Source organism: Bombyx mori, chromosome 6 (genome assembly GCF_030269925.1).
Source record: "Bombyx mori chromosome 6, ASM3026992v2".
NCBI lineage: Eukaryota > Metazoa > Arthropoda > Insecta > Lepidoptera > Bombycidae > Bombyx > Bombyx mori.
The window spans coordinates 12993144-13011505 of NC_085112.1; the positions used below are offsets into that span (position 1 = coordinate 12993144).

Sequence of the window (18362 nt, forward strand, 5' to 3'; positions counted from 1 at the left end):
CCTAAGAACCAATAAGCCTCGAAGGTTAACTTCCCGATGTACCTATCGGTCCCCCCGGATACAGAGCAAGTAAACGATTTCGAGTACACTGAGAAGTGAAGCACCAAAGAAAACGCCAACCACACCTCCAAAGTCAACTGAAACAAAATTAAGTAGCGTAGTTATCGCTGTCTAAGTACACATATATGCACCTCAGATCTTTTTCTAGGTGAACCAATTTTGCTAATTTTAGTTTTTTGTTTATCAGAGACATAGCGCTTTTCATGTTCCATTTATCGAGATCTGACTAGTAGTTTTTTATTTATGTAAGTCCAACTCAATGAAATATGCGTTATTAAGGTAACTAATGATGTTTTCATTTTATTTTGTTGAAGTCGAATTTTCTTTTTTCTTAAAAACTTATTGAGATTAAATAATTTAGACCTTAGAACTCATGTCTCAAAGGAAGGTGGCGTCATTTAGGTTGTAGATGTCTATGGGATCCTGGAACCACTTAACACATGTTGGCCGTGAGCTCGTACACCCACCAAAGTAAAAAAAGCTACGCTAATGCTTCATTGTCATTGGCCAACCATTAGTGTACTTAGGCCTTCCATATGTTGCCCCTTCCGGTCTACAGTCGTCACTCGAGAGCTTTCGACCCAACCGACACATTTTCAACAAGCAAGCGCTTTGCTCATCACCACTTCGACCTCGCAATCCTCCGGACTATATCAGTTATGATGGTTCTCCAGCAAATCTTTTCATTCTTAATTCCAATACCCTGGAAATACCCCTAGCCAGTGGCGTACCTAGGGGGGGGGCGGTGGGTGCGGTCCGCACCGGGCGGCACTTACCCTGGGGCGGCATTTTAGCATTTACTTTTAGTTGTTTAAAACAATTTATTCATTTCATATTTATTTTCTTTCTTGAATAATAAATGATTATTATGATTATTATAAGTTTAATATTTGATTTATATAAATTATGATTAACTATATGATTTCGAATATTATTCATCGGTGTATATAAATGCATATTAGTGTAAATTTTGAATGCTAATTCAAGAACAAGGTAATAATTTGATTTTATTGTATTAATAAAAATTCTTTGAATTCGTAAAAGTATCTTTTCGATTTTGTTCGGCAATTTTTCTTAACTAAAATTTTTTAATATCAGTTTATAAATGTCATTTCGTTTGAAAAGTTTATATGATTACTTTGAAGTAATATATCAATATTTTTTTATTCATCGATTTTTCTTTTGAAAAACAGGGCCGGCGGAAGGTGCTCTGCTAGGTCTGCAAAGCATTAGGGCGCCGGCATAAGAACTATCTTTTTCAAACAACAAAATCTAAACGAGACAAAACTAAAATACTGACGAAGTTACAATTTCAGAACTCGCAAATAGATAAATATTCTCAGTCCGTTTTGAAGAATTGTATTTGGATTGATAAATTGCTTAAAAACCATTTTGTTCATTAGCGATTCAATCTTTTAACAGTGAAGAATGAAACAAATTATTAGGGTGCAAGTGCATTTGGGGAATTTATAATTGTTAAGCATATTGTATTACGTATTGTAGATATAGATGTTATTCAGCGAAGTAAAATAACTTTGCCGTTTTCTATAAATAATATACTATTTATTTCGGCAAAAGAAAGCGGTGCGTCATTTAGAAAGAAAAGAAAGAAAAGGGAGGAAATACAGATTAAAAACACTGGAGCACTACTCAAATACATCTCTCATAAGCCAACTTCTAGTTCTTTTAGTATTGTTGCCTTAAAAACGGGTGAAGAAGCAGCGCTCGAAGGCGAAAAAACATTATCCAATGTTGTTCAAGAGGAAAGACCTGCTTCACACACTGGCGAAGAAGTAGAAAGTTTATCAAGTCCTGATGAAGAATCTGCTGCACAAATTATTCTGTCTGTTTCTATGAAAGATATTGGATTATGGCCTAACAAAATTGACGACAATACAAGAGTATTTCTGGTACATCAAGGTCCCTTTTTAATTCAAAATTTAGACGCCGACTTCAGCGAAGGATTAAAACGTTCTAATAATACAAGCAAAGCCAAAGGTGAAACAAGAAAACTGAGTCGGGATTGGTTTTTTCAAATTTAGCCTAATGGCGAAAAGCTCTTAAGATCGTATATTACCATCGAAGAAAAGTATTTATTGTTTCTGCTGCAAACTGTTTGATAATCTTTGTCAAGCAGGTTTTAATACGGAAAATGGTTTTAACAAATGGTGGAAACTTAATCCTAAAATTAGTCAACATGTGGTTAGTTCGCTGCACATCCGATCATATTACAAATGGAAGGGATTAGAAATAAGACTTGGAAGTGGAGCAACTATTGACAAACTACAACAACAGAATGTTGATAAAGAAATAAAAAAATGGAAGGAAATTCTAACAAGAATACTTGATATAATTAGATTCTTAGCAAAACAAAATTTGGCATTTCGAGGACATCGTGAAAGTGTTCATCAGGAAAACATCGATTTACTGGAAAATAGAGGAAATTTTCTCGAGGTTGTTGACTTATTGGCTAAGTACGACCCAGTATTACGAGAACATGTAGTAAAAATTAAGATGGGTAATAAATATAGTCTCTCTTATTTGTCGCCGAAGATTCAGAACGAATTCATAGAGCTATTGGGAGGCGCAGTCAGAAAAACAATTATGGATCAAATAAAGCAGGCTAAATACTTTTGTATTATATTTGATAGCACTCCTGACATTTCATACAAAGATCAAACCAGTCAAATTATTAGATATGTAGTTATTGAAGGTAGCAAAGTTACAGTTGTAGAATCGTTTATTGACTTTGTAGAAACTAAAGGAAAAACTGCTGTTGAAATCACAGATATAATTTTAACGAAATTAGAAAATGATGGTTTAGACATAAAAAATTGCAGAGGACAGGCTTACGATAATGCTGCCGTCATGGCAGGAAAGCACAGCGGTGTTCAAACTCGCATTAAAGAAATATGTAACTCCAAATGCAGAATTTGTAGCATGTATAAATCATTCCTTTTAAACCTGGCATGTTTGCACGAAGCTTCTACAGCTATAAATTCCATCACATTTTTTGGAACTATCGAACAGTTGTTTTCGTTGTTTTCTTCTTCCACTCATAGACGGAATGTTTTACTTTCGGTCACTGGTCAAGGTGTTAAACGTAGTGTAGAAACTCACTGGAGCGCTAGAGCTGCCGCGGTAACTAAAGTAAAAAAAAATGTTTTTTACATTTTAAGCGCTTTGGAAAAATTTACATCTGAAGAAGAACATAGTAAAACGCTATCAGATGCTGGAGTATTGCTCAATTCTATGCAATCTTTTTCTTTTCTATGTTACCTTCATTTATGGGAATCCGTTCTTTTGGAAATTAATGACGCTCAAAAATACCTGCAAATAAAGAGGTTAAATGTCCACCAATGCCATATAAAACGAAATTCTTTGCAAACACATTTAATGGAACAAAGAGATACGCTAGTACAAAACGCTGTTATAGCTGCCAAAATAATTTGTGAAGAGATGGAAATATCGACTGAGCGTCGAGTTAGAAGGAGAAAAAATATGAGTGGGGAAAATTCGCAAGACGTGGGGCTATCCTTAGAAGAAGAAGTACGAAGAGAAATGTTTTCATCGAAGCTTCTCAAAATTGAAGTTGATAAAAAATTATCTTCGTTCTACAATGAGTCAATCAAGACTACAAAATCTTGCAATATTGTCAATAGAACAAGAAATTACAAATAATATAAATTTTGAGAGCATTATACACGATTTTTCTAGTATGAAAGCTAGAAGAGTAGATATTATATAAATATGTTTACGAGTGCATACAAATAAGTCTAAAAAAATTTACTCTGTGTATTATGTAATACGTTACATTAATACATTACATTACATTAATGTGTATTGATTAAATAACTTAATAATTTATTTATGTGTATTAATTTATAAAAACCACTATTTGATTGACTTATAATAGAAAGGGCGGCAGACTGGAGATCGCCCCGGGCGGCAAAAGTTCTAGGTACGCCACTGCCCCTAGCCCTCTCCGTTGTTCTTTTAAGCTTTCTGATAGTTGAACTTATCATTACCTATTTATATTATTTGAATTATAAATTGTATTTAAATAAAAGATTTTTACAATTGACCGTTACAAGCGAGAACATCAAGAAAAACATTACCAACAAGACCCAACATATCTCTGATAGCATGTCTTCGGACTCTTAACGTGGGCAGTTGTCCAAGCTTCACAGATCCTCGCGTGCCACGGTGTACCAAGCTCGGATGCAGTTTCCCCGTATGACGACTGATAGGGTAGAAGACATGAAATCGATTAACTCACTGAAGCTCATTAAGGGTGCCTTTACACCAGCGCGGAGCGAAAATCAAAATCATAAGATTGCAAAATGATTTTGTGCAATCTTATTAGTTAATATTTCTCCGTTGCTCCGCTCCGCTTCGGTGGACAGGCACCCTAAGGGGGTAGCATGTTTTCTGTCTAATGAGCTAAATGAAAAAAGTTTCATCGCTAAATCATTATGGCCAACGCGGGACCGGTCAATACGACGAACTTTGGGGGGAGACCTGGGTGCAGCAGTGGGAGTTTGAGGGCTGTTGATTATGACGTCACTATGTAGATTACCAGCAATAGTGAACATGCCATATTATGAACCCACACGAGTAGATACCGCTTTTCTGTCTAGTTCTGCCGTGAAGCAGTCATCCTCGTCGCCTTTACGGGATTTTTACCACGTTTAGTTAATTATCTACGACCTTATGTCTTGGAATGATTATGCGGACCTTATATCTTGACGGTATTTACGTTATGATGTCTCAGCTCTGACAACTAACCTAAAGCCCAATAGTGAGCTCGTCTGGCCAATTAGGATAGAAAAGGAACACAACGAGAAAATTAGCGAACTATTTGTATTTTTCTCTGAAAACATAACAGGAATAATTTGGAAAGCAGATAAAGTTTCAATCCTATTATAGACACTATGCCGTGAATTTCTTCAGCCCATTTGGAAACATGATACTAAAGTTCTTATTGCTATAATTGACGTCGCTTTCTGACCCTTCAAACCGAAGCACCCTTTAAATTTGTGGTATGGATAATTTGGTATTGCGTATCTCAAAGCGGGTGGCTTCATTCACGTGGTTATGTCTATTACCGCATTAACCGGAATTAATCTGTAAGTTTCGTAATCATCCACGTCATTGAAAATAAAGTGACACTTACAAACAGGATGTCTGGATTGTGGTGTAAACAACGTTGTCACATTCCATAGGACATTCGCTTCCTTCAACAATTAATGAATCTGGGAAATTCATAAGTTTGCTTAAAATATATAATATGAATTAACATGATATTTCCTCTCTGGGTAATTGGTAATGTCTTGTAAACGTCAATAGAGATAGAATTATAAACTCACCACTATTGAGATGGAGACAAGCCAGACCGCTGATATTACAAGTTGGGAAATCACCTGTCAAAGCCATAAGGAGTACTACATACGTTTTTAGCTTAAATTTTAACGAGAACGAGAAATATCTTACTGTTTCCCAAACTAATGTCTGGGGAATAGAAGCAGTAATAGAATCTCCACTTGACCGAAATCGATTCTGTATATTTAATTCTGAGCACACAAAGAAAGAAGAAAAAATAATTTCAGGAAGAATTCGCAAATAGTTAAACTCCACTATGATTTTATTTCACCTACAACATCACTTTTACAAAACGTGGAATTGTGCAAATTATCATTAGATTATAGGACAGTAAGCAGTATACTTATGACCAAAAAATGTGTATACTAAAAATATATGTGTATCTACTGACCAATATTGGGCATGTAATGATGAGTGCAGTTACAAACATCCGTTTGAGCTTTGGCCCTACAGTATAGAACACAAGCGCTGTATGAATACTTCTTGAATGGCCAATGTTGGGCGAAAGAGGGTACCTCGTGGCTGAACAGACAATCTCGACTTACTGGAGATATCGATTGGACTGCAACGTCTGTTATTGTTTGTTCTACCTGAAAATGTCCACAAGTTTTAGTAGTAAACTACTACCTACTTCTTTTTTTGTATACAATACAATATACAAGGTAATCAAGCTCTTCTCACCCTCAAACTGGCTTCAAAATCATTGACTAGAGGTAAAGACGTGCAGCTACTCAACGCGTTTTCTAAAGCCACGGACACCATGTCGTCTGGCGAATGAATTTTAATCTAAAAATGTCGAGATAATGAAAATATATTAGTCAATTTTGAAGCGTTTCGTGGACAACACGCCTATTTTACTGTAACGAGTACGTTATCATTCGGTTCACGAGCGACTCCCGCATTTAAGGGACAACAACATCGTGTAATCGAATCAAACCCGCTAAATTTATATACGTGAGGTTGGCATGTTATGCGCCCGCACGGGTCGTTGGGACCTCCTTTTTTTCTGGCGGAAATCACCGGACTTTTGACTAAAACCCTCTGCCATTCAACAGCCACTGTCCAAATCCAGATTCGACCCAAACAACGAAATAAAGGGGACAGATGAGGTGAAGAGTTTTTCCTCCCCACCCTTTACCAAGGAAACCGCATCGACGGTTATTGATGACGCTCTCGGTATTAGTTATACCTGCTTATACCTCTATAAAATAGTAATGAAAACCGATTTAAAGTAAAATAGCCGTCTTCTTCTAACTGAGACTTGGTAAAAGCGGTGGTCAGACTGTGTTGTCTCTGCTCCCCGAATTCACTCGTCACCGTCCTCGTCGAACCCGTCGCTTGCAACGAAGGGCTCGACGAGCGAATTAACCCATAGACACAGCCCACTGAGTTTCTCGCCGGATCTTATCAGTGGGTTGCGTTACCGATCCGGTGGTAGATTCTGCGAAGCACTGCTCTTGCTAGGGCCAGTGTTAGCAACACTCCAGTTTGAGGCCCGTGAACTCACCTACACGTTAGGGTGAAGCTGAAATAGCCTCTCAAGGCTATCAGCATAGGTAAGGGAAAAAAAGTCACTCAACAAAGAGCAGTAATTTTTTAAAGAGTTTTATTAGCTGCAGCATTCTTTGTCTTCGTGATTAATAGCTAAACATATATAACCATACCGATATCCGATACGGTGAAATATAAGCATCTTACTTCCAACACTTTGAAGAAAAAACAGGATATTTTTTACTCACGATGACGGGTTTCGCAGCGGAAAACAATAGGCTTGGAAGGCCGATACGTCGATTGACAGTTATTACTTTCCCTTCGTTTGTCAGTTTCGAATTGAACACGTAACACAATCCGTATTCAGTTCTCGTCGGACGAAACCTAAAAATGCAAAAGGGATTTTATCTAATTTTGTTCAATCATATTTATCGATGTAGGTTTTATTTTTTTCGTTTAGTATTTTTTTTTATTTATTGCTTAGATGGGTGGACGAGCTCACAGCCCATCTGGTGTTAAATGGTTACTGGAGCTCATAGACATCTACGACGTAAATGCGCCACCTACTTTGAGATATAAGTTCTAAGGTTTCAAGTATAGTTACAACGGCTGCCCCACCCTTCAAACCGAAACGCATTACTGCTTCACTGCAGAAATAGGCGGGGTGGTGGTACCTACCAGCGCGGACTCACAAGAGGTCCTACCATTAGTAGATTTCAAAATACGTTCACGGTCCGTCTGGAAATTACTGGTCATCGGAATCAGTGGTACGGAAACCATGCGATGTTTTCATTAATTCCTGCGTGATCTTGCGGAGGAAGAGGCAGTAAAATAACCAAATCCAAACATGTAATGATTAAACGAGGGTCATAAAAATATCTCTGGATTACGCAGCGGCTTTTCTGTACCCCTCTAACTCACTGTGAAATGAGCGGTAGAATTGTCAGCCATCATCGGAAATCTTTACATGTTCGCGTTTTTTATTTATTTAATAACATATGTTCGCCCTTTTCACCGATTATCACCACTTATTTATTGCGATTTAAGATTTGTTAATACGTACTTAACGAATGTTAACGATTGACTTCCACGGTGTAGGAATAACATCGTGTACTAAAAATCAAAGCCGCAAAATTATAATTTGCGTAATTAGTGGAGGATCACTTGCGAATCCGCACGGGTAGGTACCACCACCCTGCCTATTTCTGGCGTGAAGCAGTAATGCGTTTCGGTTTGAAGGCTGAGGCAGCCGTTGTAACTATACTGAGACCTTAGAGCCCATATGTCAAGGTGAGTGGTGGCATTTACGTTGTAGATGTCTATGGGCTCCGGTAACCACTTAACAAAAAAAGGGTGCGTGTACGCGCGTAAGAAGTTATACTTTATTTTTATTAAATTTATTTCTTTTCCTTTTTTTTTAATTTTAATCAATTTGAAAAAAAATCGATTAAACAACATTCTCAAACCCGCATATTGGACATCCCTTTTCTTGACATCGTATAAATTTGGTAATTCTCGGTACGGTTCGGAAAGTTCACCTGCAGCTATATTCAGACTCGCCAAGTTACGTCGGTCGTATTGTAATGAGCGATTTAGTGGGCAACTTCATTCTGTTAATTTTGTGTCACGGTGCGCGCGCATCGTAAAATTTCACTCTCATCATTTTTTTATAACGCGCCTAAAGAAGTATAACTTCAAAAAATCTGTTATTCTTTCGTTTAAAATCAGCTTCTCTAAACATTTCGGCCATGAATATTTATGTTACTTAACAGACGGTAATAGCCGAAATTTAGGACGAAACTTTGTGAACTTATTTACGAAACGAAATTCGCCTTCACGGGTTAATTAAGCGAAGAGATTTATTAATTCTATTGTGTTAAATAATCGTAAACATTTCTAGCTACCTACCTCATAATTTCACTAGTTACATATAACTCTAGCATAACACGAGGTTTCAAACTTTTAGGATCCTGGTCGTATGTTTTTTGCCTGACATACTCAATATCAGTTGATGTTGAACAGGCGTACTTGATACCGCCATGTATGTTTACCATGAATGCTGTTACCAATTTTGAGACACTCAGTCGGAAATTTGAAGGGTCGGGCAGCCAATACAACTATTATTGGCTGTTCACACTCATAATATATGATACCAACTTTACGCAATTAAAAAAATGGGATGCTCCTCATTCCTTCATTCCTTCTTGGTCGAAAACTTCATTCCTGCTTAATCAAAGTCTTTCGTGAGTATGTTGTAGATTCATATTTGCTTAGAAAATTTGGACTAGGCATAGTCACATTACTCGATACAATCATTCTACATTTAAGGCCACGAACGCGTATCAAAATGATACGAGATGGATTAAATCTAATCCCAAAAAAAATCCACTACCCAGAGTTCCACGCAAAAACAGAATTTCTAGTTAAAAACTCCAAACCAACCCACCGATCGCAGCAAGAGAAGTACTCATCGGCCCACCAGCAATCCGTGAGCATCTGAGTGCAATTCCACCTGATCTTGTCGATCAGCTCCAAGTAGTTAGGGATGCAGGTCAGATTCATCTTGCAGTTCACACACTTTGAACAGTGCTTCGAATTCCAGTACAATACGTCTTTTAGGAACGCTGAATATTTTTGCGTTAGACCGGTCCTAAAAAAAATTGTTACGCCGGTAAGAGCAACGCCATCTATCGTCGAATAGTAGAAACGAATATCGAAACTACTCGACTTGTCAGGAATGTTCTCGATAATTCTAGGGATGTCGTATCGACTATAAAAGCGTTACAGAGATGACACGAAGGCGGTAAGTAATTGGATCTACTCGAAGCGAAACAGCGAACGGATCACTCGAAGCGAAGCGGAAGAAGTGAATTACGGATTATAAAGTGCTCTGTAAGTGTTCTAAATGATAAATAGAGTTTTATTTTGTACTCGGGTGGAAGTTTTATTTAACCCGAACCCTAGCGCGTAAGAATATTTTGAAATGAGAGATTTACAAGTCATCTCTGACTCAAATAAACACCATACAAGTTACTGTAACTAGTAATTAAATTACCAAAACTCACACATTCAAATACTCTTTAATTCTATCGCCGGGGTCGTTGGCCTCGCATATCGTAACTGCGGGGAAAGGTGTCTCCCATTCTAAATAATTTGTCTCCACGCTATAGTTGACTGCGTCTTCAGTATAAAGGCCCAGCGTCGCTTTAAGAACTGCTGTCGAACCAAAACAGCAGACCAATAGCATCGAGAACCAGAACAATCTGCAGAAAAAGGTTTGTATCACTTAGATTTTAGTTGTCGTAGCCTAGAGTACAACGTCGCCCAGTGCAATCGGTTCAAGCGATGCATCGGTGTTCGAATCCCCCAGGCGGGATTCTTCTAATGATATACGTAAAAAAGGGTGCGTATACTTATGTACGCGCGTAAAAAGCTATACTTTATTTATATAATTTTTTTTTTAATATTAAATAATTAATAATAAATATTTAACGTTAATATTTTAATAATATTTAGTATGAATTATATTAAATAATAATTTTGTCATTTATATTACTAAAAAATGAATGCTAATAAAACTTTTTTTTACGAGTGTACATGCGCGAAAGATCACCTGCGGCTATATTCAGACTCGCCAAGTTACGTCGGTCGGTTTAGTGGGCAACTTCATTTCTGTTAATTTTGTGTCACGGTGCGCGCGCATCATAAAATTTCACTCTCATCAATTTTTCATAACGCGCCTAAAGAAGTATAACTTAAAAAAAAAGTTGCTCTTTTTTTCATACCTAATCGTTGGAGATTAAGGGGAAATTTCATCTACACGCGGAAATGTAAGTGAGCACAGCCTTAGAGAATTCCTAACACTGACCTTAGCAATACACATTGGTACATGTCGTTGCGTATTTTCGAATTTCGAATTAATTTTTCGAATTTTAATACGTCCCGGAACGAATAAATTCACCATCAATTGAGGCCGTCAACGTAAAAGTGACCTAAACGACAGTTTTTCTTATCCGTGGATATATTATGTAACAATTTATTTAAAGCATAATAAATTTTGATGCAAAAATGGTTTATCCCTAGTTTCACGCATAGATAACAGTAGCCTTTGTAAACATTATTTTTGCGCATGGCTACGAAGCCATGTAAAAGTAATTTCACACCTCTTTATCTCCATACTAACTATAGTAAGCTTAGATCACTTTTACGCTGTCTGCCTCAATTATCATTGCTGATCGCGTACGAAACCAAAACTCTTTTGCTTTGTTTCCGTCTCAATTTTAACAGAAAACCTTCCTCAGTTTGTAAAGGAATCTGCACAACACATAAATAACTAAAACAACACGCCTTGAACTCCTGAATACGACGTTTATAGCAAAAGTTTGATTCCAACACATTGAATTATAATTTAAAATGAATAGGAACTTTTTTTTACAATTTTTGGAGATTTAGGTTTTAATGTTACATATATTTTATAGCATTAATAATCGCATAAAATTTCAACTTCCAAATTCAAATTTCGTAGTCGCTGTTAGCCTAACGCTAAATAGATAATAAACAAACAGACAAAGAGCCAAAAAAAAATAGTTGGTGTATTATGGATGAATGAAAAGTAAATTATATAATATCTTAATATCTTGCACTGCACTAAAATTCGCATGTCAAATAATGACGCTGCTTTTAACTTATGTAATAACTCATTTTGACTATTGTTTCGAACTGCTCTGGGGTAGACCGGTGATATATAAAATAAAAGAGTGGACTGTATTATTTGGTAAGTTTATAAAAAGAGTAAAACAAGATGAACACAAGTAAGTGTCGCGGGCGGCGTTGCTGCGCGAAGTGACGAAGCCGGTGTTAATCCGCTACCCCGCGCGGCTGTCCTCCTCCCGGCGCCCGCGCCGCGCGATCGCCGATGTCCGTGCATCGACAACTATGCTTAGCGAATAAATTATTTCTTTCTTTATTCTTTCTTACCTGTTAATCACAAAATGTTTGCCCGATGTGGGAATCGAACCCACGACCCGTGGCGCAACAGTTAAGGCCGCTAACTACTGTACGATCGAGTCAATCTACTACCGTAAAACTACTTTTACAGCTTAATCTCCGGTTTCCGTATTAATTTCTTTACAATTTTGGGTTTCTTCGTCGAGATTTGAATCGTAGTTAGGGCAATATTGATATTTCGCCCGTGACCGAGAAAACTATATTCGAAACCGATATTATGTATAACGTGTGTGTGCTTACGGTGATATTCGCCGATTATTTCAACCATTCATCGAATTCTGTTACTGTTTTACTGGTGGTAGGACATCTTGTGAGTCCGCGCGGGTAGGTACCACCGCCTTACCTATTTCGGCCGTGAAGCAGTAATGTGTTTCGGTCTAAAGGGTAGGGCAGCCGTTGTAACTATACTTAGAACTTATATCTCAAGGTGGATGGCGCATTTACGTTGTAGATGTCTATGGGCTCCAGTAACCACTTAACACCAGGTGGGCTTTTTTTTATTGCCCTTGTAGGCAGACGAGCATACGGCCCACCTGATGCTGAGTGGTTACCATGGACTTCAGCAATGCCAAAAGCAGAGCCAAGCCGCTGTCTACCGAGCTGTGAGCTCGTCCACCCATATAAGCAATAAAAAAAAAAAAACCACAACAAATATCTTCAATAAAAGATTAAACGGAAGCAAGTTTTTTAAAAACAGATGAATATCGATATTTATATTACTAGGTCCATCACTATTTGTCCAACACCACAAGGGTCTCCCAAGAACCGAGAAGTGTTAGTTTCAAACTTATATTTTAATACAAATACAGCGAAACGTGCCTTATCTTTCTCCAGGAAGATTAAACAGTATCCATTTATAAGGTTTGCGTGTTACAGACGATATTTCGCTCCACTCTCACTGTGTTCTGTTTGTTTAAGCGACGTTTTAAAATAAACTGTAGTACTTGGAAACGTCTAGAATAAAATACTTCGTCTTTGTCTTTTATTACTAATTAAGACTTGAATATTTGTCTTTATAAAGAGATTTTTGTAGTGATTTTTAGAACGACGTTTCTTATGGGACGATGCGGAGGGGTACCGTAACCGGGAAAAAACGTCCGTAACGTAAGATTTTTATTATTTATGTTTAGTCTTAGTTTGATTTCTATACAATGTCTAATGTATAGTCTACGTAATGACGTTTATTATTATTATTATTCATTTAAATAGCTGTTTCTTTGTATATTATTATTATATATTTTTTATAAATCATTGTAAACAAAATAAAGTTGATAACTTTGTAAAGTAGTTTCTTTTTATTTTTATCAATAAAAAAATCATAATAAAAAATGTATACCCGAATAATTATTTTCTTTAGTCCTCGAATAGGACTTAAAATTAATATTTTTAATCATTTTATTCACGCTATTGCGTTGCAGCCTGTTCACCATGCAAAACACCACTCACTTGTGTACTCTACTGGACCGTAATGCGAACGATTTCTGTGCGAGTAGTTTAGCCACTAAATTACTCGGTACTCGACTAAAATACTCGCCTAGTCCGAACGAGACTTAAGCGCCTGGATTGCCTGACTTTGTCTTCTCTTGTTTGCCAATGTATGTTTTGGTCATTTTCGGTGTTTCAGAAATAGATTCATTCTCAATATCTACGGGTTCGTCTTTCCCGGAGTTTATTAGATATTCCGGCTCCTTAGTTAGAAGATCGAAGAGAGAAATCGACATAGTTACATCAGTGCGCCGCGTAGGGCACTTGTAAGGCAGTCAACGTGTTAAACTGCTATTTATTGGGTAATAAAACTTACCTTTTAAATGTAGGTAAAGGCTTCATTGATAACACATAAGGGACTCCGCTGAGACTGGTGTTGTCGCCGAAGAAACCAATTTTCTTTATAACTTTAACAGAAACGGGGTCTTCTTTGTTGCGATCCATATCTATACCTTCAAGAGTTATTTCTAAAAATTACAAAACCAAATTATACAATAGTGAAATATTTGTTTGTCATAAATTTAGTATGCATGTAACCTCTATACGATTGATCTTAAAAGAGATTAATATATTATTTATAACATTCATCTTTAGATGACATAAATAGAATTTCGAATATTGAAACATTAGAACATTAGAAGGAACAGTAGAAATATAAAAGCATTTTTTGAAATATTAAAATATAAAAAGATATAAAAATAGTGGTGAAGCAATAGCTTTAAATGTTGTTTCTCTTCATAAGAGTAACTCAATTTGTGCTATAGTTTTACTAAGCTAAACTGTATTTTGATATAAATAAAATAATACATTACATATATGCATATTTCCATTATGGAAGATTCACATTAAATCGACTTCATGATGTACGATTTAAAACCAATTTAAATATCAATGAGTATTCTTTTATTAATAGCCAGAATAAACAAATAGTATGTAGTTTTTTTTTTTTTGCTTATATTGGTGGACTAGCTCACAGCCCACCTGGTGTTAAGTGGTTACTGGAGCCCATAGATATCTACAACGTAAATGCGCCACCCACTTAGATATATAAGTTCTAAGGTCTCAGTATAGTTACAACGGCTGCCCCACCCTTCAAACCGAAACGCATTACTGCTTGACGGCAGAAATAGGCAGGGCGTTTGTACCTACCCGTGCGGTCTCACAAGAGGTCCTATACCACCAGTAATTCACAATAGATAAATTTTGTATCGAGTTTTTTTTAAAACAGGAGTAAAAAATATAACAACAATGCTTTGATAAAAATACGTTAGTTCCTCTTAACCTTTCTTGAACCTTCTGGCCAAAAGGGCGCGAAACCGTCATGTATTTTTAACGGAACTGCACTTTTGTACAATTGTGTAAGTTGCATTTTGATTTTGTATCAATTAACGCGGCAATTGCGTTTGTGAAAAGCGATTACATCGGCTGCATTTAAATACACTTACTTCCATTTGTAATGGAAAATACATGTCACGGTTCGTTTAATATGAAGAATCACGCAAATTTTCATGTAAACCATATTTTTAAACAATCAAAAACAGAGAATGTGACTATTTTCAAGGCTTTTTGCGGTGAAAGCATAAAACAATTATTCTGATTTACGAGAATTTAACTTGAATACGATCTCACGCATATTATTATTATGTGAATAGACCCCGATGCAGAAATGGAAATAAAGTACGCACCACGTTTTGACACGCTTTGTGGATTATTTTTTTATTTACCTAAATATAAAGAATGTTTGGATTTGAGCATCAAGTTAAGTAGTAATAAAATGTTGAAAAAAACCTTTATTTCCCAATTCCATTAAATAATAAATGTAGATGTTGATGCCCATTTGCCAGGAGTTATATTTTTCTTTTAAACTAAAGTAGTACATTTTTTGGGATATGAGTGAAGGACTCACTCAGTTTCTTCCATTTTTCCCTAGAATTTGCAATATTCTGCCTTTCTCTTTCGCAAGAAGTCTTATTTAACTTGGAGGGGTTATTCCGGTTTAGTAGGCGAGCTCACGAGGCTCAGTCTGAGAGAGTCGCAAACATCTGCCCTTCTTTAGCGCTGGGGAATCTCTTTACAGATACCCGGTCGAGGGGGGTAACAGGTTTTTTTTTGCTTAGATGGGTGGACGAGCTCACAACCCACCTGGTGTTAAGTGGTTACTGGAGCCCATAGACATCTACAACGTAAAATGCGCCACCCACCTTGAGATATAAGTTCTAAGGTCTCAAGTATAGTTACAACGGCTGCCCCACCCTTCAAACCGAAACGCACTACTGCTTCACGGCAGAAATACGCAGGGTGGTGGTACCTACCCGCGCGAACTCACAACATGTCCTACCACCAGGTCGGGCTATGTCGGATACTGCGCCTCCAGAAACGAAGAGGGAGAGAAGGAAGACCGAAGTCCTCCTCTTCTTGCATACGTCTGCCCTAGCAAGAGCAGTACTTCGCTGAATATACCACAGGATCGGAATCGCGCTGACAAGTTCTGGCCAGAAACTAAGTGGGCTCATTCCCAAAAAAAATCGAACTATATTTCAACACTGCATAAACAAACAAACAAAGTCAAACATATTCCGTTAAAATTTTATATTATGTAATTTCGTTATTTATCTGTTTCTCGACTTATCTATTTGCGAGAAATAAACAATTTCACGAGAAACAGAACGACAAAATTAAACAAAATCGCTATAGTTTGTTTCCAAGTTCAGATTAGATAGTGTCTGATGTACCTAATGTGTATTAACGTTGCAAATTATCTCTTGTCGCTTGGGGGCATGATAAAATATCAAGCGCATAAATAATTTTTCATCATAATTTCTTTCACTTGAGACTCAAAATTGTGAAATTAACATAATTAACACTAACATAACATAACAATTGAGCGGATGAAGGGGATATGAAGGGATATGACCAGATACGCTCTACTCTTAACACCTCAATCCAGAGTCCAGGATTGACCACGATGCCATTCGCGCAGCCGAGGATAGGCAGGGCTGGCGTGGGAGAAAGTTATTAGGGAGGCCACCATCCTTATCATTATAGAGGCAACAAGAAGGAGATTCCAAACTAGTCGCTATATAGCATTGCAGATGTTATAGATTACGTAATTTTAATGACATTCAACAATTTTGTTTTAACACAGGACAAGATCTTTTTTACAAATTGTCTTTTTCGACTCGACGTGATTTAGGTCAGCAAGTTCAATTTTTATTAAAACGTTCGTTACAAGGCTGAACGATAAACGAAATACTATTACGATAAATATTACAACTCAATTCGGTATTAAATTATGTTCAATTAGCAGCTAAATTATTTAATAATAATATTATTATCTTTGTCGACAATAACTCGATAACACTACTGACAATCGATAAAACACAACACGAGTGTCTAATTCTCCGTCCTTGTCGCACGCAGTGACTCCAGAGTCGTCGCCGCGCCCGGTCACTCTCGCGCATTCTCAAATTTAGAAGACCTTGACTAATGTCAAACTTTATTATTGTTGCATTTGAACGCGTTTCCGAAATGTTTATTTTAAATGTTTTTGAATGATACATATGTACTGTTTTGGTGTAGTTCGTAGAAATTGTTGTAATAATATCAAGTGAAAGAGACAGTATGCTGTGTTTTAGTAAAGTGCGAGTGAGTAGACTAAGGTGTAAGGTGGATCGTTTGTACGATCGTGTTCTGTACCATTCGGGCGCGGGAGTCTTCGGGCATCGACCGACGATTGCAGATGAATACGGTTCGCCCAAATTCTATGTATCGTACTTATAAAGAGAATTTTTGGGTTATTCTTTTTTATGATTGAAAGATTACTGGTGGCCCGGCGGCCTTTCCAGTTTCACCAGGACATGTAGGTGAGCAAAGGCTCAGCCAGGAGGGCTGAGATTTGCTAACAACTGCCCGAGCGCCTCCGAAGGAAACCTAACAACTCAAGAGCAATTGCTTCGCGAATGAATCTACTACCGGATCGGAATCGCGACCCACTGAGAAGATCCGGCGAGAAACTCAGCGGACTGATGCATGGGTTAGGTTGCGGGTTATCCTGGCTGAGCCTTTGCTCGCTCACCTGTCCTGGTGAAACTGGAAAGGTCTCAGGGCCACCAGTAGGTAAACTCTCAATCAAAAAACAAACAAAAAATTTGACCAATTCTTCTTCTTCTTGTATACGTAGCGAATCGATTTATTTTTCATAATAAAAACTTAAAAGACTCCAAAGTAAAATAATTAATTAGAATATTAGCTAACGTTGTACAATAAGTAATCGTTTCTCTTGGAAGTTATTTCTTAGGTGTCGTTAGCCAGCAGAAACGGCAATGGTACCACAGCAAGACTTGAATCTATGGCCTCTTCCACTATTAAAAGACACGACACCGCTGTGCCTTTAGAATGTAACGATATAATTAAGTAGTAAAACGCAATGAGATTTAATTGTGGATAATATTGCTAGCACACGAAGAAAAGCTAACTAAATTAAATTGATACCATACAATATTGATACTTTGGTAACCCCGTTTGCCAAACAACTTATCGCCACTCCGAATCGATCCGGTGGAAGATTCAGCGAAGCACTTCTCTTGCTAAGACTCGTGTTAGAAGTTAAAAAATGGAGAGGTTAAAAAACTCACACTAAGCAGTAAGCACACAGTCTAGATCATCACACATACAAAAGGTCTACAAGTCTGTCTGTTTACTGAGCCTGAAAGATACCAAAAAATGTTTTAATTGTAGGATCGTTTTCAGATAAAAACATCCACCCACTTACGAAACTGTAAGATCGTTTGGTCGTCTGAAACCTTGGCTTTAATTATTTCTAATGCGACTTGATATGAACGTTTTATTAGTCAATAACCATTCATTGGCATTAGAATCCACTATGTTTAGGAAATTGCCAGTGTAAATAGCGTAAGCAACACAGAAAAGATGACATC

The 18362-nt window shown here is 37.1% G+C and overlaps 2 protein-coding genes across 2 annotated transcripts in view; one reads left to right on the plus strand and one right to left on the minus strand.

Moving 5' to 3' along the window:
• On the minus strand, positions 1-18113 carry LOC101745418 (sodium channel protein Nach). The gene is made up of 11 exons (XM_021346195.3): positions 18060-18113; positions 13742-13892; positions 9999-10196; positions 9380-9583; positions 7182-7317; positions 6124-6228; positions 5834-6032; positions 5430-5483; positions 5237-5315; positions 4179-4303; positions 1-137 (listed from the first exon to the last, which is right to left on the minus strand). Exons 2-11 carry the CDS (start codon positions 13867-13869, stop codon positions 43-45), a joined length of 1323 nt encoding a protein of 440 aa, XP_021201870.2. The 5' UTR covers positions 13870-13892; positions 18060-18113; the 3' UTR covers positions 1-42.
• The window catches only part of LOC101740126 (probable 2-oxoglutarate dehydrogenase E1 component DHKTD1 homolog, mitochondrial), a 26554-nt gene continuing 24776 nt past the window's right edge, over positions 16585-18362 (plus strand). Inside the window, exon 1 of the mRNA XM_004923487.5 lies at positions 16585-17173. Coding sequence (XP_004923544.1) covers positions 17047-17173 — 127 coding nt within the window. The 5' untranslated portion in view covers positions 16585-17046. The remainder of the gene's footprint in view (positions 17174-18362) is intronic.